Source organism: Cricetulus griseus, chromosome 3 (genome assembly GCF_003668045.3).
Source record: "Cricetulus griseus strain 17A/GY chromosome 3, alternate assembly CriGri-PICRH-1.0, whole genome shotgun sequence".
Lineage (NCBI taxonomy): Eukaryota > Metazoa > Chordata > Mammalia > Rodentia > Cricetidae > Cricetulus > Cricetulus griseus.
Genome location: NC_048596.1, coordinates 182,042,297 through 182,065,338, shown reverse-complemented (window position 1 = coordinate 182,065,338; position 23,042 = coordinate 182,042,297). Strand labels below are relative to the sequence as shown.

The 23,042-nt window shown below is 47.2% G+C and overlaps 1 protein-coding gene across 3 annotated transcripts in view; it reads left to right on the top strand.

The window, feature by feature from the left end:
- Ranbp10 (RAN binding protein 10) overlaps positions 1-19,583 on the top strand; it is a 62,191-nt gene extending 42,608 nt beyond the window's left edge. For 2 of the 3 annotated variants that reach the window (XM_027405856.2, XM_035442645.1), the window contains 11 exons: positions 199-366; positions 5,883-5,905; positions 8,138-8,322; positions 11,654-11,766; positions 13,107-13,215; positions 13,314-13,462; positions 13,645-13,849; positions 14,613-14,734; positions 15,199-15,344; positions 15,645-15,756; positions 16,116-19,583. In XM_027405856.2, the coding sequence (XP_027261657.1) occupies positions 199-366; positions 5,883-5,905; positions 8,138-8,322; positions 11,654-11,766; positions 13,107-13,215; positions 13,314-13,462; positions 13,645-13,849; positions 14,613-14,734; positions 15,199-15,344; positions 15,645-15,756; positions 16,116-16,246 (1,463 nt within the window). In that variant the 3' untranslated portion in view covers positions 16,247-19,583. Of the gene's footprint in view, positions 1-198; positions 367-389; positions 520-5,882; positions 5,906-8,137; positions 8,323-11,653; positions 11,767-13,106; positions 13,216-13,313; positions 13,463-13,644; positions 13,850-14,612; positions 14,735-15,198; positions 15,345-15,644; positions 15,757-16,115 lie in introns of those variants that run through there. The other variant, XM_027405858.2, reaches the window with a different exon arrangement.
- The last annotated feature ends 3,459 nt before the right edge of the window (positions 19,584-23,042 follow it).

Sequence of the window (23,042 nt, the reverse complement as noted above, 5' to 3'; positions counted from 1 at the left end):
TCCTCAGAGGTGATGGTCTGGTGGATCCTGTCAGAATATGTATACAGCCTAGTAAGACCATGTCCATAGGCAGCCATGTGAAAGACTATACCCCTGAGTGCTAGCTAAGGTGGATAAGAAACCGGGGGATATAACTGAGACCTTCAGAGCCTTCTATCAAGTACATATTCTTAGCTATTGCTGCTCTCTTCCCAACAGGTTGGGACAAACATTCCTATGGTTACCATGGCGATGATGGGCATTCCTTCTGCTCCTCGGGGACCGGCCAGCCCTATGGTCCCACATTCACCACAGGGGATGTGATCGGCTGTTGTGTCAACCTCATCAATGGCACCTGCTTCTACACCAAGAATGGCCACAGCCTTGGTAGGTGCATAGGAGACCTTGGAGGGTCTGGTCTGTGGAGCCACTTTGGTTGATGAGAAGCTCAAGGCAGGCCTTGGAGTCAAAGTAGTATCATGGAACCTCTGCGCAGCTCTGGGGAACTGCAGTCATTTCCAGCCATTGGAACCCTTTCAGGTGAATGGAAGGCAACAGGGAATGCCCTTTGTTAACCTGTCCCTTCAGCAGCATTTATTGGAAAGCCTAGGGTGGTTGTGAGAGTGCTGCAGTGTTCTGGTCATGATCCTGGCTTGTCTTGTCTGTTTATTTAATGGAGAAGAAGTTTGAGGGCCCTAAGTGGAGTTATCAGTGATTATGGTTTAGATTAGGGTTTACATACCTAAAACCTGGCCCAGACTTAGGCCAGTTCTTCTGACAGTAGGGTACTGAAAGTAACAGTGAGGGCTGCCAGACAGAATGTAAACAGATATGAAGGAGTCAAATAGGGACAGAACTCTGGCCTGTTCATGGTTAACATGCAGCAACATGGACGGAGTTACAAAATAAAATAAAATAAAAATAAAAATAAAAAAATAAAACCCAGAGAGAAATGGAAGGATGGGCTGGAGAAAGGGCCAGGAGAAAAGGCAAGTATCTGGAGGTTAATTCTCCAGTGATGGGTATGAGAAATGGGAATAGAGGTTCAGCAGGATAGATGGGTGGGTGCACTTTCACAAAGAGAAAGGTGGGAAGCAGCTGGACTAGTGGAATGTTAAGCAAGTGGAGTGAAAGAATATAGAAGTGGGAAAGTTGGGGGTCTGATGAAAGGAGCTGTCCTATACATGTATAGAAACATTAGAGCTTAAGCTGGACATGGTAGTGAATGCCTACCATGCAATTGCAGCACTAGAGGGATAGAGGCAGGAAGAGCAGAAGTTCAAGGCCATCCTCATCTCTATAAAGGGTTTGAGGCCCGTGTAGACTATAAGAGTACTATACAAACAAAAAGGGTTTGGGTGAGGAAAAAGAAAGAACTTGCCAGATGTGGCATATGCCTGAAATTCCAGCGTTCAGGAACTGAAGCAAGATGGTTTCTATGAGTTAAAGGCCAGCCTGGATTATGTAACTACCCAAGGTTGTCCTATGACTTCCATACTTATGCTATGGCATATATATGCCCCTATTCACATGAATACATACATACACAAGATAAAATGAATTAAAGTTTAAAACATGAAAAAAAATTTCATATAAAGTGACTTTGACTATTCTGATGCCTTGTCCTACCAGGTACTGACCAGTAAATGGCCACACTGTCCCAACTTGTGTGGGTCCCTAACTGCTAGGTTTGCCTGCCTTGCAAGGGTCTCTACTCTAGCCATACCCTGCTTCTCCCAAGAAGACCAGCAACACCTTACTAACCAGGCCACCGAGCTTTGCAGAAATAGAAACTGGGTACCCTGCTTCTGCTGACTTTTGGGGCAGTAAATATCTGGCTGCTGTCTCTACAACCTGTGTGGTTTTTCTAGGAGATGTGCCAGCCAGAACCAAGAACCCTACAGAAATTAGGTTTGCTACTGACTGGGAATGAGCAACTAAGAGCCGACATTCTTTAGGAGGGCAGTTTGTACACTATAGCCTAGAGAAAGCAGGAAAGGACAGAAAGATGGGTAGCTGGGAACATGTCGCAGCAGTAGAGCTTCCCTCAGGGCACATCTGGAGAAACTGTCTGAGACTGATCATCACCTAGTTGTAGTTGCTGGTGTCCCACTGGTAAGATCTCAGGCTGGTTCTTTGCTCCTCTGCTTTCTGACTCTAGCCATTTTCCCACTTTGGGTTCATCTGTTGCCAGAATCCCCAAAGGCTCTTGTTGTATGCTGTCATTGTCTATCCTTTCATCTGCTGTCTGTAGCCAGGCTCAGTCCTACCCCTTCCTGTACTTACTTTCACATCCCTCTAACTTGTCCATATCTTGCTTACAGCATGGTATGAAGGATACTGTGGTGTATCTATAGTACCCATATATTTAATGCCTCCTTTGGGCTTTACAGATGTGTGCTAGGACCACCAAAGGGCCTCGAACTCTTTGCTAGTCTGGTCCCCACAGGCCATATTTGGTATTTATCTACCTAGTGAATGCTTTTTATGGTGGTGCATGCCTTTAATCCCAGCACTCGGGAGACAGAGCAGGCAGATCTTTGTTAGTTTGAGGCCAGCCTGGTCTACAGAGCGAGTTCCAGGACAGGCTCCAAAACAATACAGAGAAACCCTGTCTCAAAAAAACAAACAAACAAAAGTTTTCTGGCTGGGTAGTGGTAGTGCATGTCTTCAATCCCAGCACTTGGGAGGCAGAGTCAGGTGGATCTCTGTGAGTTCGAGACCAGCCTGGTCTACAAGAGCTAGTTCCAGGACAGCCTTCAAAGCCACAGAGAAACCGTGTCTCGAAACAAAACAAAACAAAACAAAACAAAACAACAACAAAAAGCAAGAATTAGTTAAGCTCCATCTGGTAGTATAGGCTGTAATCCTAAATTCTTATGGCAGGGACTTAGAAAGCTCAGGGCCAGCTAGGGCATCTTAATAAGAATCTGTTTTAAAAAAAAAAAAACTGAAAAGAGAGCTAGAGCTATGTGTCAGTGGTAGAACACTTGCTTGGCATAGTGAAGGCCCTGCTTCCATCCCAAATATGGAGTGTGGGAAGGGAGAATCAGGTAGTTAGCTTGAAGCTCATGTTTTACTATTTGGTCCACAAGTATATTGTTGAGACCTAACTGAAAATTAGTAAGTCCTGTCTTTTGCATTTTCTGGATCATGAAATTTCATATAGTTTGAGTGATAGATGCTTGGTCAATCTTCCCATGTCATGAGCCATCGTATTATTACTGATATGCTTTAGATTCTAATCCCATTCATTTTAGGGAACTAGAATTACATATCCTGCCTCTGGCCTCCCTGATCCTTTTCTTTGTCCTAGCACTCAAGCCTTATGTGCCATCATTCAGTATCTCTAATTCTTCTTCTTCTTTTTTTTTTTTTTTTTCCCCGAGACAGGGTTTCTCTGTGTAGCTTTGGAGCCTATCCTCTAATTATTATTATTATTTTTTTAATTATATATACAACACTGCCTCCATCCATGCCTGCTGGCCAGAAGAGGGCACCAGATCTCATTACAGATAGTTGTGAGTCACCATGTGGTTGCTGGGAATTGAACTCAGGACCTCCAGAAGAGCAGCCAGTGTTCTTAACCTCTGAACCATCTCTCCAGCCCCCTCTAATTATTCTTAATATACCATCTTTCTTGATGAATTCAGAGGCACTTTGAGGGTCAGCTGACTTATAGCTGTTTCCCTGGTCCTATTACTTATTGGACCTGGCTCCTCAACAGATATAAGTAAGTGGAGATAGAGGACTGATACCTGGTCCACAAGTGATCTGTGTGCTTGTGGATTCTTCTTCATGTGTTCTGTACAATCTCACATAATCTTCTGTTCTCAGCTTCAGGGACCCCAGACCCTGTTTGATCCAGGGTGGTTCTTATCAGCAAGTCTGGCTATCTTGTTTGCCTGGCCTTTCTTCCTGTGGGTCTACATAAATCTTACTATCACAGTAGCCTTGATGAGGCTCATAAGGCCTCGTCAGGGAGCAATGTTGCCTTCCACAGTGCAGTAGAGATGAGAGTAGTTCTTTTCTTTGCATGGATTTGTCTTTCCTGGAGCCATTGTGAGGCAGAGTTGGGCAAGTCTAACTGGGTCAGCCTCTGTCCCAGAGTGTGACCCAACTACAGCCAACTTGTACCTAGACTTGATGGTGTATGAAGCAACTTTCACAGATGGGTTCATTTTTGTTTGTTTATTTCTTTTTTTTTTTTTTCCCCTTGAGGTAAAGGTTAGTATTACCCTTTCTGCAGATGGGCTAGAGCACTTTCCTTCCAAAGGTCACATGGCAATATCTGGTAGAGCTGGAGTCCCCCTACTTTTTTTTTTAATTTTTTAAAAAATATTTTATTTATTATGTATATAACATTCTGCTTCCATGTATATCTCCACACCAGAAGAGGGCACCAGATCTCATAATGGATGGTTGTGAGCCACCATGTGGTTGCTGGGAATTGAACTCAGGATCCCTGGAAGAGCAGTCAGTGCTCTTAACCTCTGAGCCATCTCTCCAGCCCAAGTCCCCCTACTTTTAAGGCCCTGTGAGTATCTTCCCAAGCCCAGGAATACATAGCATCTTGGATACTCCAAGATCTACAAGGGCAGCTTAATTAGGAGCTTCTGGTCCTATATGTGAGGCTCACAAGTGGCCTCAGGCCAGTGGAGCATAATAAGGTTTTTGACTTTTACTCATTGGAGAGCAAAATAGCTGTGCAAAGAATGTATCTCTCTCTTTACCTTGGGTTTTAGTCTGTGCACTAGTGTGAGAAATATTGCACACTTCCCAAGGCTGCTGTCAGACTTCACTGTGCTGTTTGCTGAGTTTCTGTTTCCTGCTGGATGAGGGTTCAGAAAGTCCTTTGGGGCCTTCAAGGAGTCAGTGGTTTGACCCCTAATGCCAAAATCTGAAGGGTTCCCAGATGATGAAAGACTTAATCTAAAAAAGAGGTCTGGGAGGCCTTGGAAGAGGCTTCCTTGGCTCTTGACATTCTGATACACCACTCTTAAGGGTATTGCACAGGTCTCCTCATATGTTTGGGGCTGCATGACCTCCACCCTTACTGCAGATCAACTCTGAAGTCTGTAGAGATGCATTCTCCAGTCCTAACAGGAGGGTTTGGAGATGCACAGGCCATTGTCAGCCAGTACTTAGATAATAAGGAACTTCTGAGGACTTAGAACTGGTGCGGTCTAAAGATGAGGGGCTGCCACCCTCCCTGCCTGCACTTCTCTGTCAGCTTGGTCTGTTAGATAGACGTGGAATGTGTGCAGATCTACCACTACCAACATCTCAGTGACCAAAGGCAATGCCTTTAGCCCCTCATGCTCTTTTTCCTTGTTTGTAAGTGGGAGAATGGGCAGAATGCCTGTTCTAAGGAATTGACCTGAGGAGTGGATCACGTAGTAGATAAAGGGTGAGAGCATACAGATTTTTTTTTTTTTTTTTGAGGGGGGAGTTCCAGAGAGGGTTTCTCTGTGGCTTGGAGGCTGGAACTAGCTCTTGTAGACCAGACTGGTCTCAAACTCACAGAGATCCACCTGCCTCTGCCTGCCAAGTTCTGGGATTAAAGGTGTGTCATCGCCACCGCCTGGCGCCTGGCGCCTGGTGAGCACACAGGTTTCTATAAAGACATGCCAGATCAAGAGGCTTGAACAGCTTTAGGTGACAGATCACTTGGATTTAGTTCTTCCTAGCAGACATTCTTGCAAAGGTGGAAAACTATAGGTAATTAATTCCCTAAGGTTCTGGTTTCCCTTCTGATTAGATTGCCCAGCAAGAGGAAGGCCCAGGTCTAAAACTACCTAGTACATGCTTGGCCACCATTTGCACCCTGAGTTCACAGAGGCATGGAGACTAAGGGGCCATTCCTATCTAATGTCCTGATCACTGTCCTTTCCTCCCCACAGGTATAGCCTTCACAGATCTCCCGGTAAGTACTACTAATGGGCTTTCCTCCTGGGCTGTTGAGGGCTGCCTGGGATGGGTGATGGAGCCTGCAAGTGCAGGGTGTGGAGTCTGGCCCTTTCCCCAAGCAGGGATGTGTGATGTGCTGCCAGCTTGAGGGTGCCAGTAGGGGTTTCCTGCTGGCCGTCCTCTCTCTTCAGCAAGGCCTGGTGTTCCTCCACGTCTCTTAGCAGGTGACAGAAATTTGTGGCATTTTCTAAGGCAGTTGTGGCGGGTGGGGGTAAGGGAATGTTGGTCGAATGAGGGTAACTCCATGGCACAGGCTGATCTAAATCCAATGCCTGTAACTTCCAGCCAGTGGACCGGGATGTGGAATATAGGGGTTGCTCCTAAACTTATAGGAATCAGGTCCTTATCTGGGCCCCTCAGAGATCCCTGAGGAAACCTAGAATGCTACTGTTCAGGGCTCCCCTAAGCCTGGGAGATGAGTTGGGTAGACTTTTCTCTTCTTAGACAGGGATGAGGTTTCCTGTCAGCTTAGTTTGGGACTCTTTCCCACCTCTCTATCCCATTACTTTACTGAGTTGTACAGGCGTTGTCACATGCAGAGCCTTTACCCAAAGTGTTGGGAGCCTGCATGGGTCTATGTGCCCTGGCTGGTTCTGAAAATGAGAAGTTTCTTGACTTTGGTGACTGCTTTAGGATCCTGGGTATACCAATGTGCCCAGGAAGTGTGTTTCTGATCTGAGGGGGCCTCTGAATTTTTTTTTTTCTTTTTTGTTTTTCGAGACAGGGTTTCTCTGTGGCTTTGGGGGCTGTCCTGGATCTAACTCTTGTAGACCAGGCTGGTCTCAAACTCACAGAGATCCACCTGCCTCTGCCTCCCGAGGGCTGGGATTAAAGGTGTGTGCTACTACTGCCCAGCTTGCCTCTGAATCTTAATGCAGTACCCACAGTCGTGTTTGAACTTGTATGTATCAGAATCCTTCCTTTCTTCCTGGAGGCCCCAGAAAGGGGCTGTTGTCCTAGGCACAGGGAGCAGACTCAGAAGAATTCTGACTCTGGCTGGGGAAGCATCTAGGTATGGAGACATGACATGACATGAACAGACGTGAGTGTGGGCAGTGTTCTGTCACGTGCTGGAAAGATTGGGAAATGTCCCTGTGGGCTTTGCCTGTGGTATGCAAGATGGGAGGAAAAGAAAGGAAGTAGAGAGTCTGTAGGTTTAGAGCTCATGGTGGGCTGAACCCTGTGTACTCAGAAACATAATGAGGTGCACATAAATGACCCATCATCTGAGAGTGGAAGATGAAGAGGGCTCAAGGAAGTCGGTGGTGGTGGTGCACACCTATAAGCCTAGCCTTTAGGAGGTGAAGGCAGCAGGGCCAGTTCAAGGTCATCAACTACATAGTGAGTTTGGGGCCACATGGGCTACATGAGACCCTATCTTATATTTTTGGTTGTGAGCCTAGCCTTTAACGGCTGAGCCATCTCTCCAGCCCGAGACCCTGTCTTAAAAAAAACAAAAAACAACAACAAAAAAAGAGTGACTAGGGCTAGGGGTTCCTGGGAAAATGGTGTCCAGTGGCATGGGGAGGTGTGTGAAGCTTTGGGCATTGGCAGTAGGAGCCACAGGAGGCACTGAATGAGGATATGACCTGACTAAAGCTGGTAATGGAGGTGGTGGTAAAAGCAGAGAGCTCCGTACATCCCCATCACTGGCTAGGGGCCTCTGCTGAGTAAGCCTCTGACAGGAAGAGGAGCAGCCCCTCTCTCCAATACCAGCTCCAGAAGCAATTCACCAAATCCTTTGCCTGTTCTCATCTGTGTCCCTCGTTTCCTGTGTCATTCCATGCCCTCATGTACCTCCTTTTTTGTGGCCAAGGACATCCTTGGCCTTGCTTCTCTTTCCAGAAGAAACCAAAAGCTACCGGGTAGCACATTCTTATTAATATGGGTGTAGTGGTGTACACCCTGTCTTCTACTGTATACCTCTGCCAAAGACTTTGGGGACACAGTGGTCTTTGCAGAGCAGGAGACTTTACATGTTGAGCTTTGCTTTGCTTTTTCTTCTCCCTTCAAGCTTTGGGTATAGTTTTTCTGCTAGGGAGGTAGACAGAATGTGATTGATCCCTGTTGCCTCTGCCATGCAACTGTCTTCCAGCCCTGGTATTGGCTGGCAGGAGTTATGGAAGTGAAGAGAAGCCTGCAGCCCTGCTGCCCTCAGGGCCTGACTGACATTCATTCTCCTCCTCAGGCCAACCTCTACCCCACCGTAGGCCTGCAGACACCTGGAGAGATTGTGGATGCCAACTTTGGGCAGCAGCCCTTCCTCTTCGACATCGAGGACTACATGCGGGAGTGGCGTGCCAAAGTCCAGGGCACTGTCCATGGCTTTCCCATCAGTGCCCGGCTCGGTGAATGGCAGGCAGTGCTGCAGAAGTGAGTGTTATTCCCCCTTCCAGCCCCAGGTCTCACGGCACTATACACATAAGCAGTACTGCGAACACTGCTGGCAACCCCAGTGGTGGGGTGTGTTTCTGGGAAGCACTGGCAGCAGATGCAGTTGCCACTGTTTCCCTCTCTTCAATGGACATCTTCCTCTTTGTGCTTTGGAGCTGCTTCTAGTTAAACTTTGCTTCGGGCTGGAGAAGTGACTCAGAGGTTAAAAGTGCTCTTGTAGTAGACCTTAATTCAATTCCCAGCACCCATGTCAGGTGGGTCACAGCCACTTGTAACTCCAGCACCAGGGGAATCTAACCTCTCCAGCCTCTCCCAGTTGCCATACCCACACATGAACTGCATACATATATATAATTAAAAATAATAATTAAAAAAAAACCCACCGGGCGGAGGTGGTGCACACCTTTAATCCCAGCACTCGGGAGGCAGAGGCAGGCAGATCTCTGAGTTTGAAGCCAGCCTGGTCTACAGAGTAAATTTCAGGATAGCCAGGGTTACATAGAGAAACCCTGTGTCGAAAAACCATTAAAAAAATCCATATTGCTTGGGGCTGGAGAGATGGCTCAGAGGTTAAGAGCACCGACTGCTCTTCCAGAGGTCCTGAGTTCAATTCCCAGCAACCACATGGTGGCTCACAACCATCCGTTATGAAATCTGGTGCCCTCTTCTGATATGCAGATATACATGGAAGCAGAATGTTGTATACATAATAAATAAATAAAATCTTAAAAATGGGTTTAAAAAAATCCATATTGCCATACTTTAGTTTGATATCACTTCACAGGGTCAGTATCCAGCTAAGTATCCTTGTGTCTATGGCAGAGTAGTATCAGCCTAGCAGGCTCCTTGGCTGATTAATGTCTAAATTGTCTTAGAAGCCAATGTTGCTGGGATCCAACAGGGGGCCAAGTTTGGCTCTTCATTTTACTAGCCTTCCCTCCTCCCTCCCTCCCTCCCTCTCTCTGTGACAATAGTAGAAACTGGGTCCTCTATATGCTAGGCAACCACAGTACTGCTGACCTGATTCCATAGCCCCTGTTTCTTTTGCTGGTATAGGTGGCCCTTTCATAATAAAGAAATTTACATATATAAAGTTACTTTCTGGGGCTAGAGGTATGGCTCAGAGGTTCAGAGCACTTGCTGCTGTTGTACAGGACCATGTTTGGTTCCCAGAATCCACATGACAGCTCACAACCATTTGTAACTCCAGTTCCACAGGATTTGGTACTCTTCTGTATTCTGCAGGCATCAGGAATACACAAAGTACATATGCATACACGAAAGCAAACACTCAAACACATAAAACAATGAACAAACAAATAAATGCTTAAAATTACTTTCTTAGTTTCCCCTAAAGCAGTATTCTTTTGTTTTGTTTTTTTGAGACAGGGTTTCTCTGTGTAGCTCTCTCCTAGAACCCACTCTGTAGACCAGTCTGGCCTCAAACTCAGAGATCCACCTGCCTCTGCCTCCTGGGATTAAAGGTGTGTGCCACCACTGACTGGCTAAGCAGTATTCTTTTTTTTTTTTTTTTTCCCCAAGACAAGGTTTCTCTATGTAGCTTTGGAGCATTGGAGGCTGTCCTGGAACTGGCACTCGCTCTGGAGACCAGGCTGGTCTCGAACTCACAGAGATCTGCCTGCCTCTGCCTCCCGAGTGTTGGGATTAAAGGCGTGCGCCACCAACGCCCGGCCTAAGCAGTATTCTTAAGTAAAAGAAACCATATTTAACTTTTTTTTAGAGATTTATTTTCTATGAAGTAGTGCTTTGCCTGCAGGTATATATTATGTACACTGTGTGTGCCTGGTACTTGTGGAGACCAGGGCATCAGATCCCCTGGAACTGGAGTTACACATGGTTGTAAGCCACTATATGAGTGCTGGGAACCAAACCCAGGTCCTCTGCAAGAGTAGCAGGTACTCCTAAATCACTGAGCCATCTCTCTAGCTCCATGAAAGTACATTTTAGAGGTATCTGATGTTCATATGGGCTCATCTGAACCATGTTTTTTTTTTTTTTCCAAAATACATTGCTGTTCTGTTTAAAATGCCAACCATTTTGTTTGTGTTATCTCATTTACTCCTTAAAACATTAGAAGACAAACATCCAGAGTTGTACAGCCTTAGAATAGTTCCCATACATCTCCTATGCACATGGGTCATGAAAGCTCATCTTTGTACACATGTATGTACACATATGCATACATACGGCACTGCTCAGCCAGCTTTAGATGGGGATAAATTGTTGTACATTATACCCTTCCACAAAGATTGTGCCTATTATTGGCTGTTCTGTGCCTATCTCTTCCCAGAAGAATCACCCAGATGTCTTCAATTCTTGGGCTTCTGATACATACATGGTATATCATGGAGTTAATTTGGCCCCTAGATTAAGCTCCTATTATTCTAGATCAGTGCTCTCAACCTTCCTAACACTGCAACTCTTTAATATGGTTCCTCATGTTGTGGTGACCCCCAACCATAAAATTATTTTTTTCTTTTGTTTTTTTTTTATTTTGAGACAGCGTGTCTCGGTATTGCTTTGGAGGCTGTCCTAGAACTTGCTTTGTAGACCAGGCTGCCCTCGAACTCACAGAGGTCTGCCTGCCTCTGCCTCCCGAGTGCTGGGATTAAAGGCGTGTACCACCAACACCCGGCCTATAAAATTATTTTCATTGCTACTTCAGAACAGTAATTTTGCTACTGTTATGAACAGTAATGTAAATATCCAATGTGCAGGATATCTGATATATGACCCCCCAAAGGAGTCATGACCGTAGAGGTTGAGAACTGCTGCTTGAGAGCCAGCGCTACCACATGGCAGACTCACTGGGGACAAAGACACTTCTGTCTAGTACAGGCAGCCCCAGAGCACCACCCTACCTTCCTCACCATTTGCTTAAGTATAGTAGTTCTGTCAAGTGTGGGTGTGCCAGGCATCCTCTGTATCCAGGCAACTGCCATACTATCTGGCTAGTTGCTGATTTAGGCAGCCCTAGGGTAAGCTCATTGACCAGACCTGGACTTGCTGCAGTCTACCAGAAGACAGCTATTTCTATGAGATTGAAGACAACATATCTCAGAGAACTGTAGCCACTCCTGACCTGTGAGCACAGATGTGACCATTCCCTCTCCTCCTGACAGTATGAGCACTTGAGGGAAGTTTTCATTTTCTTCACCCACTTCTAGGTCACACCTCCAAGGTATATTTAGGGGAGACCTCATGGGGCTGTATATAGTCTGTCCCCTTTCAGTGCTCTGTGAGAAATGGGGTTCTTGAGGGTTACCTTAAGCTCTTTTTTTTTTCCTAGCATGGTCTCCTCTTATCTGGTGCATCATGGGTATTGTGCCACAGCCACAGCTTTTGCCCGAATGACTGAAACCACGATTCAGGAAGAACAGGCATCCATAAAGAACAGACAAAGTAAGGTTAATGTTCCTCTCCCATGCCTTCTTACCTGCCCCTTAATCTGTAGCTCGTTCCTGCTTAGCCTGTCCAGAGTCCAGTCTAACCTTGTCTTTACCATTCTAGAGACCCTGTTCCTGTCCTTCATTCAAGATTAACCTGCCACACGGGTAGCCAGTGGCCTCAGAAGGTCTCAGAGCTGTCTCCCTATCATAACACACTTTGACAGTCAGGTGTAGGCCTGTTCATGGCATGGCAGAACCCTGCTCTTCCATGTTTGTTTCCTCTCCATACCCCCTGAGTCCTGTGTTCTATTCGTTCCAATAGGAATATTTGCATTTTACTACACCACCACCCTGCCTTTCCCATCACTTACTTAAGTTTAATAGTTCTGCTTGTTCTTAGCCATAGAGAGGACTCCGTGCTCAGAAAAGGTGAAGCTGATGCTCTGTGACTGTTGTCATGCTATCTCCCTGCCTCCTAACCCTAGTGCTACCCTTTGCAGACAGCCTATTTTTTCTTGACCAAAGGCAGCTCTCCTGATGTTGTGTGTGTTTGGAACACTTTCATGGAAGGAGGGATGGGATAGAGAACAGAACCCACACAGTATAAGATAGGAGGAGAGGAGAATGTGGGTGAGTGGATATATGTGTATGGATGTATTGGTGAATGCCCACCTTTGTCTCTCTGAGCCCATCACCTCTGTGTATGTGCATGTGTCTGGGTTTCCTAGAGAAGCTGTGCTCAACCAGATAGATGGAAAGCTGTCCTGTCCTAGACTTGGAGTCTACAAATGAGAGAACTTCAGACCCAGAAGTCATTCACAGCAAGATGTATCAAACTGATGCGTAGGGTAAGAGTGAGCAGGGAGTAGCAAGATCAGAGATGCCAGTGTTAGGTATACTACCTCTTTTCCCAGTATGGAGCATGCTGTAGCATCTGCAGATTGTCAAGATATAGACCTTAGTTCAAGCCAGTGCACACCCTTGTGAGGCCTGAAGAGAGAGCAGTCTGTCTAAAGAAGCATCCTCAGGCCATCCCAAGATCATGGTCTCACAGCCAGGGCTCCCCTCACTGGCTAGCTTCTTGGCTTCCTGTGCTCTCTGCAGGAGTGGACTTCCAGAATCACCTCGTACCTCTGGGCTGTGAGCTTTTTTTGTTCTCCCCTCATATTCTTGATGACTCCATGACAGCTGACCAAAACCAGCCTCTGCTGTGGTCCTGGGCAACCGGGTTCCCTCAGTCTTTTCTGTGAGCTCCTCCAGCTAGCAGCATGCCAAGAGCCAGCCCACCTGACTTCTGGCCAGGGATATGGAGGGGATCTCAGCCCTTACTCACAGCCATGCTCTTCTCTACAGAAATCCAGAAGCTGGTGCTTGAAGGCCGGGTGGGTGAAGCCATTGAAACGACCCAGCGCTTCTACCCTGGGCTGCTGGAGCACAACCCCAACCTGCTCTTCATGCTCAAGTAAGTCAGGTTATGGTACCAGAGCCTGGCCCTCAGCTTGCAACAGGAGCCCACACCCTGGGCCAGCCTAGAGCATCAATGCTCTGCTCCCTTCACAGGTGTCGACAGTTTGTGGAGATGGTGAATGGCACCGACAGTGAAGTCCGAAGTTTGAGCTCCCGAAGCCCCAAGTCCCAGGACAGCTACCCTGGCTCCCCCAGCCTCAGCCCCCGACATGGCCCTAGTAGTTCCCACATGCACAACACAGGTGGGTGGCCATTCTCCAGAGTCTCTGGGAAGAGCTGGTGTGGAGAAGAATGGCCACCTACCTACCTTTCATTGTGGTGGGCTTAGGACTGGCTGCTGGACTGGGTAGAAGGGAAAGGACTACTGTGGCAATTCCTGGGGCCCCACTTCTGACCACCCTTCTCTGACCCACCTGGCTTCTAGGAGCAGACAGTCCCAGCTGCAGCAATGGCATTGCATCTACCAAGAACAAACAGAACCACAGTAAATACCCCGCACCCAGCTCCTCCTCCTCATCCTCGTCCTCCTCGTCCTCCTCTTCCCCGTCCTCCATCAATTACTCCGAGTCCAACTCAACAGACTCCACCAAGTCCCAGCCCCACAGCAGTGCCAGTAACCAGGAGACCAGGTGCCTGTCTTGCTCCTCTCTCTCCCTCTGCTTCTGTTCTCTTCCCGCTGGACCTGCCACTGGGTAGTGTCTTCTTTTAAATGCTATCTTCTGCCCTTTACCCTCACCTCTTTTGTAGGTCTTGCCTGGATTTCAATCCATTGAAAGGTCAAGCCAAACACTGGTTCTGGGTTCTGTCCCCATTCAAGATATAGCTGTCAATTTCCTTGGCTCTGGTTTTGTCTGGAGATGCTGACCCTGCCAGACTTGAGAACGCAGGGACTCCTTCTCCAAGGAGGCTAGGCCTATTAGAACCTCAAGGGTCTACAGTTAAGCAGTTTTTATGAAATCAGGCTCATGGGCAGCCAGGTGATCTGGGCTGTAGGCAGAAGCTCCAGATGGCTCTTAGCAGGTTCTAGGCATGCCTAAAAGCTAACCTTGGTTTGGGTCCTGACAAGGCCCCAATCAGTTGAGTTGGTAGGGACAAGTGGGATATATATTAAAGAGGTGTGTCAACTCAGAGAGCTACTGAGAAGAGTCACAGGGGCAGCTTTGGGACAAGAATAGGAATCATGTAACAGGCACCTGGAGATAACTGTAGTAGGCGCTAAGTTTTGGAGCCTAGAAAGCTTGGGCTATCCTTTTGTGTTCCTGACAGTCCTTCAGTTTGATGCCATCATAGGAGCCATTATAGTCCCTCAGGTAAACTCCTTCAGTTTACATGAAGTGATGGTAAACAAAACCTGGATAGAGGCCCAACTCTTATCTCAACTCTTCTCTACAGTGACAGTGAAATGGAGATGGAGGCAGAACATTATCCTAACGGTGTGTTGGAGAGCATATCCACGCGCATAGTCAATGGTGCCTACAAGCATGAAGACCTGCAGACAGATGAGTCCAGCATGGGTAAGTGTTGTTCCTTAGTATGACCCAGCCCCTATGTTCCTTGAGAGGGCAACATACAGTCCTAATGCCCATTTCCTCCTAAGAGGGGCTAAGATGGCAGGCTCTGGCAGCTTGAGAAACTGCAGCTGGACTGAATCCACCACTTTCTTAGTCATTCCTGGATGCATCATTGAGGTGGCTTCCAGTGTGTAAGAAGGTCCATGCTCGCTGCCAAGACCCCTTCAAGGCTAAAGAGAGTACAAGAATGTGGACCTCATTAGTAACATGCATTTGTGCAGGGTGGGATGAGGGAAGTTGCCAAGTCTTGTACCACTTCTAGTCTATATGCCAGCTGGACTTAGCTGCTCCACCTGCTTGGTCTCCTAGCCCTTGCCTGCCTTTGGCAGAAGCTGTAGCTTCATGGTGTCCTTCCTGTTCTTCCCTCTTCGCCCTCTAATGTGTTTTCTGCTGGCCTCTGGGTGCAGACGATGGGCATCCACGGCGGCAGCTCTGCGGGGGCAACCAGGCTGCCACAGAAAGGATCATCCTGTTTGGCCGAGAGTTGCAGGCATTGAGTGAGCAACTGGGCCGAGAGTACGGCAAGAATTTGGCCCACACGGAGATGCTGCAGGTATAGGATAAGCCAGGTCCTCATACAAAGCAGTTCCCCATTTGATGCTGGGGCTCTGGGAACATCTAGGGGCTGTAGTAATAGGCCAGAATGGGCTCTAGTCATGTCTGCAGTAGGATGTGGGGTGTTTAGGGTGTTCTTCACCCATTCTAAGACCTAAAGAGGGTATAGCTTTGCCTGACTCTATAGTCCAGATATAATGAGCTCTCACTGGGCCCCATGCAGTATTCTGTCCTTTTCTGGAGCTATGGGACTATGTATAGTATGCTACATTCCTCTCACGAGTGCTCTGTCCCTTAGGATGCCTTTAGCTTACTAGCATACTCAGACCCCTGGAGCTGCCCAGTTGGCCATCAGCTTGATCCCATCCAGAGGGAGCCCGTGTGTGCTGCTCTCAACAGCGCCATTTTAGGTAAGTACATCTAATGAAAGCAAAAGTTAACCCATGAGTGTGTGGGTGGCCACCTTCCGTCTTCCTAGGAAGAGCATCAAGATTAGCATAGGCCAATTCACAGGGAACCTGACCCTAACACCCTCTGCCTACCTGAGTTGGCTGCTACTTCATGGCCATGGGCCAGACCAGCTTGCTCTAGAGAAGGCCAAGGTCCTCGGGTTCCTATCATGAATGCAGGGCCATGGCCTGATGTCTAGGACACTCAGACAATAATACTGTTCTAAGAGTTCTGTCCATACCTCTAACCTCTAGGGAACTTTGACCTGTGCCCAATTCCTTGGCTAGGCATTGACCATACCTTGTAATCTTCTCCACAGAGTCTCAGAACCTGCCAAAGCAGCCTCCTCTGATGCTCGCCCTGGGCCAGGCTTCTGAATGTCTACGACTTATGGCCCGAGCAGGCCTGGGATCTTGCTCTTTTGCCAGAGTCGATGACTACTTGCACTAGCTGACCTTCCTGGCTGGCTCTGTCTAGCCATCCTTCAGCCCTAGGGCTGGAACAACCCTGCCCTCCATAGGCACCTGGTACAGAGACCTAGAAGCCATGGGCAGAATCCCACTCCTCCTACCTGGCCGGTCCTCCCTTCTTCCCTCTCTCCTTCCCTCCCTTCCTCCCTCTCTCCATCTCTCCCTCCCTCCTTTCCTTGTTCTCTCTTCCTTCTTCTCCCTTCCACGTGCAGCGGCCTGTGATACAGTATTGGCTGGTTACTCATGTAGCGGCTTCTCCTTCAAAGGAGATTTTGTTTTGAGGAGAGGTTGGTTTTTTTTGTTTGTTTGTTTTTGTTTTTGTTTTTTTTTAATCTTTTTTTTTTCCCTCCTGACTGAGCCACCAGTGTTTATCTCGGGAGAGTTTGTGCTGAGCTGGTTTCTGCTAATTTAGTAATGAAGCCTATCCAGGTTGATGATAGCTTATTATTTTCATAAGTAAAACAAACAAACAAACAAATGAGATTATATATATATAAATATATATATTAAAAAAAAAGACACAGTATTTATCGTAGCCTAGTGGTCCAGCACCTCTTGGGTGAGGCTGTCCAGACACCATGTGTTTTTATTTGAGTCCAACTCATTAAAAAAAGAATCATCTCTTGTCACTTCAATCAAGTGATTTGTTTATTTTAGGCTCCCCTTTTATTGAGCCACAGGTCCAGCTGCTGCCCAGGAAATCAAAATGGGTTTGGGGGAGGCTGCTTGGTGGGCAAGGTCAGGTTAAGCTGCTTTGCAGCATCCCAAGAGGTGTGGGTCTCTAGGCCCCTTATAGGTAGATAAAACACAGAACCGCAGGTTCAGGGATTCAGGGAAGTGAGGTGGCCCAGGGGCACACAGCAAAGCAAGGGAACACAGGGTCCGTAGCCAGCACGCTGTCTACCACTCTACCCTGCCTCTCACTGCCTGCCTTGCCCCTCTCTCCCATCTCAATGTCCTGCCTTCCCTTGTTGTTAAGATGGCCAAATAATTCATTACTCTCAGTTGAATGCCTGGAAACTACCTGCCTTCAATCCAAGAGCTGCTGTATGCCAGGCTGCCAAGAGGAAGATTCCATTCCCAGGACAGAGGCCCTTAAGTACAGGCTGACTGCTTTCTTCCTGCCTGGGTCTTCACCATCACTGCCCAACTCTGATGGATTGATGTTTCCTGTGGAGAAGTTGGCACCTCATGGAGGCTGATTCTTGGACCATTGGTCCAGAGTGGATGGAACCCTTGGCTTCCTGGTCCAGATTTCCCCACAGCTACGGGAGACTGCTCCCTATAGCTTGGCCCCAGCGACTCTTAGGAAGAGGAGACTCCATGGGCCTTACAAATGTCCCACCAGCTGTTTCACATGGATCCTCACAGCTGGTGGAACAATAACAAAAAACCCCACCATCACAGGGCTGAGATGCTGCCAGGATGTGGGTGGGCCATCTGTTGAGGGGACTGTCTGCCAAGGAAGAGGAGGGTCTATATAGAGGAGACCTGGAGGGGCCAGGGTCTCCTTACCTGCTTCACAGGGTGAGTGAAAAGCCCAGGCAGCTTCTGCAAAGAGCAGGTCCAACTGTGGTAATGTCACAAGTGGGCTTGCAGTCCCCATTTGAATCAGGGCTGGGTGAGCTCATGTTCTGTTAGTGGACACAGAAATCAGTGGCAGAGCTCGAGACGTTCTGTGCCCACCAGGCCTTACCAGGCCCACAGCTGGACAAAAATGAGTTAGGCCAGCTATTAGTGAGGGGCCAGGACCCTGACTGAAATCTTCCAAAATTTTGCTTTGGGGGCTAATCCTACAGGCTACTACATTTTCTTGGTTCCTAACAGGGCCTTAGTTAACAGCTTGTCAGAAGGTCTTGTCCTGTGTAAAGGACATTTCATCCTGTCCAAGACTGGAATACCGAGCTCCGAACTCAGGTTGGAAATATCAAGCTGTTACAATGGTCACCTCACATTTGGAAATGAAAACCAGTGGCATTTGCAGAGCAGTGGAATTCAGAAAAACATCACCACCAGCCCTTTCCTTTGCCAGTTAAAGAAACAGGCCCAGGAGATTAAGTGACTTGGCCAAAGCCACACAGCAAATAGTGTCGGAGCCAGGACTAACTACTCCTGTGGGTTAGACATTCCTGTCTAGACTTAAAGCAAAATGGCAAATGAGCTTTGTGAGGGGTTAGGTTGGCATGACATCAGCAGTGCCTGAGCAGTAGGTATTTTTAGGAGTATGACAAGGGTGGGGATGGGTGCTTAGACTTGGGTTGTGGAGCGGCTGAGAGGGCCTTGGAGGGCTCGGGACTGCTGTGTGCTGCGTGGGGTTATGTGTCTACCTGGCTCGCACTCAGTACCCATGGCCACCTCCCCATTTTCTGTGCCTTATCTCACTGTTTCAGCTGAGTCCAAGTTGTTTACTCTGTTCCTCTCCAGAGGGGTTCTCTGTCCTAGTTGGACAGTTCACTTTGGGGACATAAGCCTTTGCCCCACAAGCTGTGGGGAGGGCCAAAAATCAAGCTGCTGGAGCCAGTGGTTAGTCCAGTCCTGCTGCCAGAGGAACCCCGTATGTACCCCCAATCCTACTAGCCTGTTTCCAGGAGCCTGGAGTGGGGAATAGTTCTTGGATGCAGCTTAGTAAAGGGCTGGACCTGACCCTTTTGGACAGGAGGAGGATCTGGCTGTATTGGGTTGTCCAGCCCTTGGGGAGCAGCATTCCCTACTCACTTCCCTTTGTGGCACCAGATGATAGCTCCTTGCAGAGCAAGGACCAAGTTGGCAGACCACTCAGAGTCAAAAACCCATATCCCCACCCCTTCCTATGTGGGTCTGTGGCTGGGAGTAGGCTGGCAGAACAAGGATATCACAAGCTAAGGAAGTAAGGACTGCTTGGCTACCCAGCACCTTCCCAGCCCTTAAGCACAAAAAAGATGAGGCAGAGGACTGTTGGGGCTGAACGTTCCTTTGGTTGCTCACAACTCAGGTATGCATGTCATTTGGCAGCTGGACAGCAGAGCCCTACTTCACCACCAATCGCAGGCATTTGGACCTGTGGCCACATGGTGGCTTCTGGCTGTCCTCAGCGCCCACCTCTTTGCATAGGTTCCCTCCATTATCAACTACAGCTGAAACAGGCATCCTCCACATTGTGCACACTGGTTCTGCCTTTGTCCTTGCAAGTTGATACTCAGCATTAGCATGAAACTTGTGGTGTGAGAGGGTTGACAGAATTCTAACACAAACATCCTATTAAATTGTACTTGAGATGAAAAAAATTCCTGTTGTATTTTGACAAAATTATTTTTATTAAAATACACATCCATGAGCAAGTGTGTCTCATTTGTTTGGTCTTACTGGGGTTGGTGGCCCATACCTCTTAGTATCTCCTCAAGGACTTGAAACTTCATCTTTGCAAGACTCCAAAAAGGACAGGGACTATAGCTAGTTCTTGTTCCCTCTTAAAATAGCTTTCATCTGGGCTGGAGAGATGGCCCAGCGATTAAGAGGTCCTGAGTTCAATTCCCAGCAACCACATGGTAGCTCACAACCACCTTGAATGAGATCTGGTGCCCTGTGCTGGCATGCAGGCAGAAGACTGTACACATAATAAATAAATAAAATCTAAAAAAAAAAAAAATAGCTTTCATCTTAGACAAGGAATACAAATTTAACTTCAGAAGGGTGGGCTACCGTGCCCTTTTCCTCCACAAAAGTATGCATCTACAGAACAAATCTTGCAATCAGGCTCGAGGATCATAGCAAAAGAGGGGCAGAAAGACTGTAAGAGCCAGAGGAACAGGTTTGCTGTGAGATTTCGTCTAGAAATGTCAGAGAAGCTATACCTATGAAATCTCATGGTTTCATAAACATGACCTGAATGAGCACCAGCAGAAGGGGGAGTTCTCACAGGTCCTCAGCCTTTGACAACTACAGGCAACCAAGGAATGCTGAAAACAGGAGAAATGGTCTTCAGGGAAGAGCCCCCACATTGATTAGCCAATACCAAGTGGTCAGTCCTGAAATCATACACATAGAAGTAACAAACAGACTGAGCAGATTGTATTTACACACACACACACACCACACATGTATGTAACAATAAATAAAGGCCATGATACTGAGAGAGCAAGGTGAGTGCATTGTAACAATTGGAGAGAGAAAAGGAAAGGAACAATTGTGTAATTAAATAATTAAAGCCAGGTGTGACAGCATACACCTTTAAGTGTAGCCTTGAACTCAGATCCGCCTGCCTCTGCCTCCTGAGCACTGGGACTAAAGGATGTGCGCCACCATGCCTGGTTTAGATACACTTTTTAAAACTGTGTGGTGTGTGTGTGTGCAGGTGCACTTCCACTAGGATGCATGTATGGAGGCCAGAGACTTTTAGGTGTCTTCCTCAGTTTCTTTTTCTCTCTTTTTTTTTTTTTTTTTTTTTTTTTTTTTTTTTTGAGACAGTTTCTCTGTATTGCTTTGGAGCCTGTCCTGGAACTTGCTCTGTAGACCAGGCTGGCCTCGAACTCACAAAGATCTGCCTGCCTCTGCCTCCCAAGTGAGCGCTGGGATTAAAGGCGTGTGCCACCACTGCCCGGTGTCTTTCTCAATTTCACTCTACCTTTTTTTTTTCTTTCTGGTTTCTCCGAGACAGGGTTTCTCTGTGTAGCCCTGGCTGTCCTAAAACTAGCTTTGTAGACCAGCCTTGCCTCAAACTCACAGAGACACAGAGATCTGCCTGCCTCTGCCTCCCTAGTGCTGGGATTAAAGGCATGAGCTACCCCACACTGCCTGGATCACCTTAATTTTTAGAGGTTCCTTTGTTGTGCTTGAGTCAAGGATCCCCAAAGAGACCAGGGAGACAGACCATTATTGTTTATCCTACACTGCAGGAGGGACCCCATCTAGCAGGCTGACACAGCAGCCTCTAGAGGGGGTGAAGTTCCCTGTCTATTGCTAGGTTTTAAAGACAAAAGTTACAGGATTACATCAGTAGGTACGGGTTGATTTCTGATTGGTTGACGTTTGGGGAAAAATAAAGAAATTTCTTAAAGTCATATTTTAGCATGAAATACCTGTGTACCAGGTATTCTCATTGGTCAGTGCTGAGAGGGAACATTCTGTGGTTTCTATGGCTTTGTCTTGTTACTTGTAAGTAGCCTGTTGTTCATAGATATCAATAGTTTTCAGAACTGTATCCTGGAGACTATAGGGGAGGTTTTAGTCTCCCCTGGAGTTTCTTTTGTGGCCAAACAGTTCCCAGGAACCAAGTACCTAGGATGCTGGGGGTGGGGATGGGGTGTCTGGAATTTCTTTGTGTTTAGTTTGGGCCCTAGGCTCCAGGAGGCCAGAGGATCTAGAGTTTCCTGTGTCAGAGGCCTATGTGTCTTTTCTGTAGCCTGTCATGGCTGCTAAAGCAGGGGGCTGAGTGAGGGTCTGGTCCCTTTATTTTTAAATTATTAGAAGTGAAGCCTTTGAGTTTAGTTTTCCCCTTTCACCTTCACCTCTTTTGGGGGCAAGGTCTTTCACTAAACTGGAACTCACAGTCTGGCCACACTGGCCAGTGAGTCCTTGAGATCCTCTCTGCCTCCCAGTTCTGGGATCATGGTTTATGTATTTCTGTGCCTGACTTTATATATGGGAACTAAGAATCCAAATCCAGACCATGGTTGCCCAGCAAGCACTTTACCCACTAAAGCATCCCCCTATGTTCAACTAAAAAGAGATTTTGTTTTTTCTTCATTTGGTGTAGTGGTACACAGTTACCAATCCCAAAATTTTGAGAGGTGGAGATAGGATCAGTACTTAAAGACCAGCCATCTCATAGTTTGAGACCAGATTGGGCTACATGAGAACCTGTCCTGAAAAACCAAAGCACACAAAGATATTATTGGCCCCTGGTTGATTGACTCCATGGGTGTAGAACAAAAGCCAACTGTATATTTTGAAGGCATTCACTCCAAATCTTGCAACCAGAGTTAAAGGTACTTCTTTTGAGAGCTAGGAGCAAAAAGATGAATGGCTCAGTAATGGCCATAAGCATAGCCAACTAAGGGGACCAAGAGACCGAGGATTGATATCAGTTGTCAGATTCTTTTTGTTGTTATTTTGTTTTTGTTTTTCGAGACAGGGTTTCTCTGTGGCTTTGGGGGCTGTCCTGGAACTAGCTCTTGTAGACCAGGTTGGTCTCTAACTCACACAGATCCACCTGCCTCAGCCTCCCGAGTCCTGGGATTAAAGGCATGTGCCACCACCGCCAGGCTCAGTTGTCAGATTCTTGACTAAACTTTCTAATTATCCCTGACTGGTTGGCATAGAACCAGTGTTTCCCCCAGTGTCGTACAGAGACCTCCTTGTATCATGAAGAGATCCAGACCTCTGAAAAAAACCTCTACTAGGGAGTCTACCTGGGTTTCCAGACAGTAAATAGGATTTTTCATTTAACCTAGGTCTATATCTACTTGAGCATTGAGTTCCTTGAAATTCTGATCTCCCACAATTAGGGCTGAAGTACCAACTGCAGCAGAGCCCAGCCCGAGATGCCTTCCCCCACCACCAGGGACAGCTTGCCACACAGAGGAAACCCAGAATCTAGATTTAGATGGACCCTGTCATTTTTTTTTTTCTTTTAGAAATGAACATTTGTTCATGTAAGCAAGTCAGTAGACCTTGGGGCCTGAGAATACACCCAACTACCATTCCTGGGGTTAACTTGCTGTACATGGCTGCAGGAATCTGCATGGGGGAACTATCTAGACGGTATCTTGGTAATATTAAGGAGGCACCATTTCCTTGGA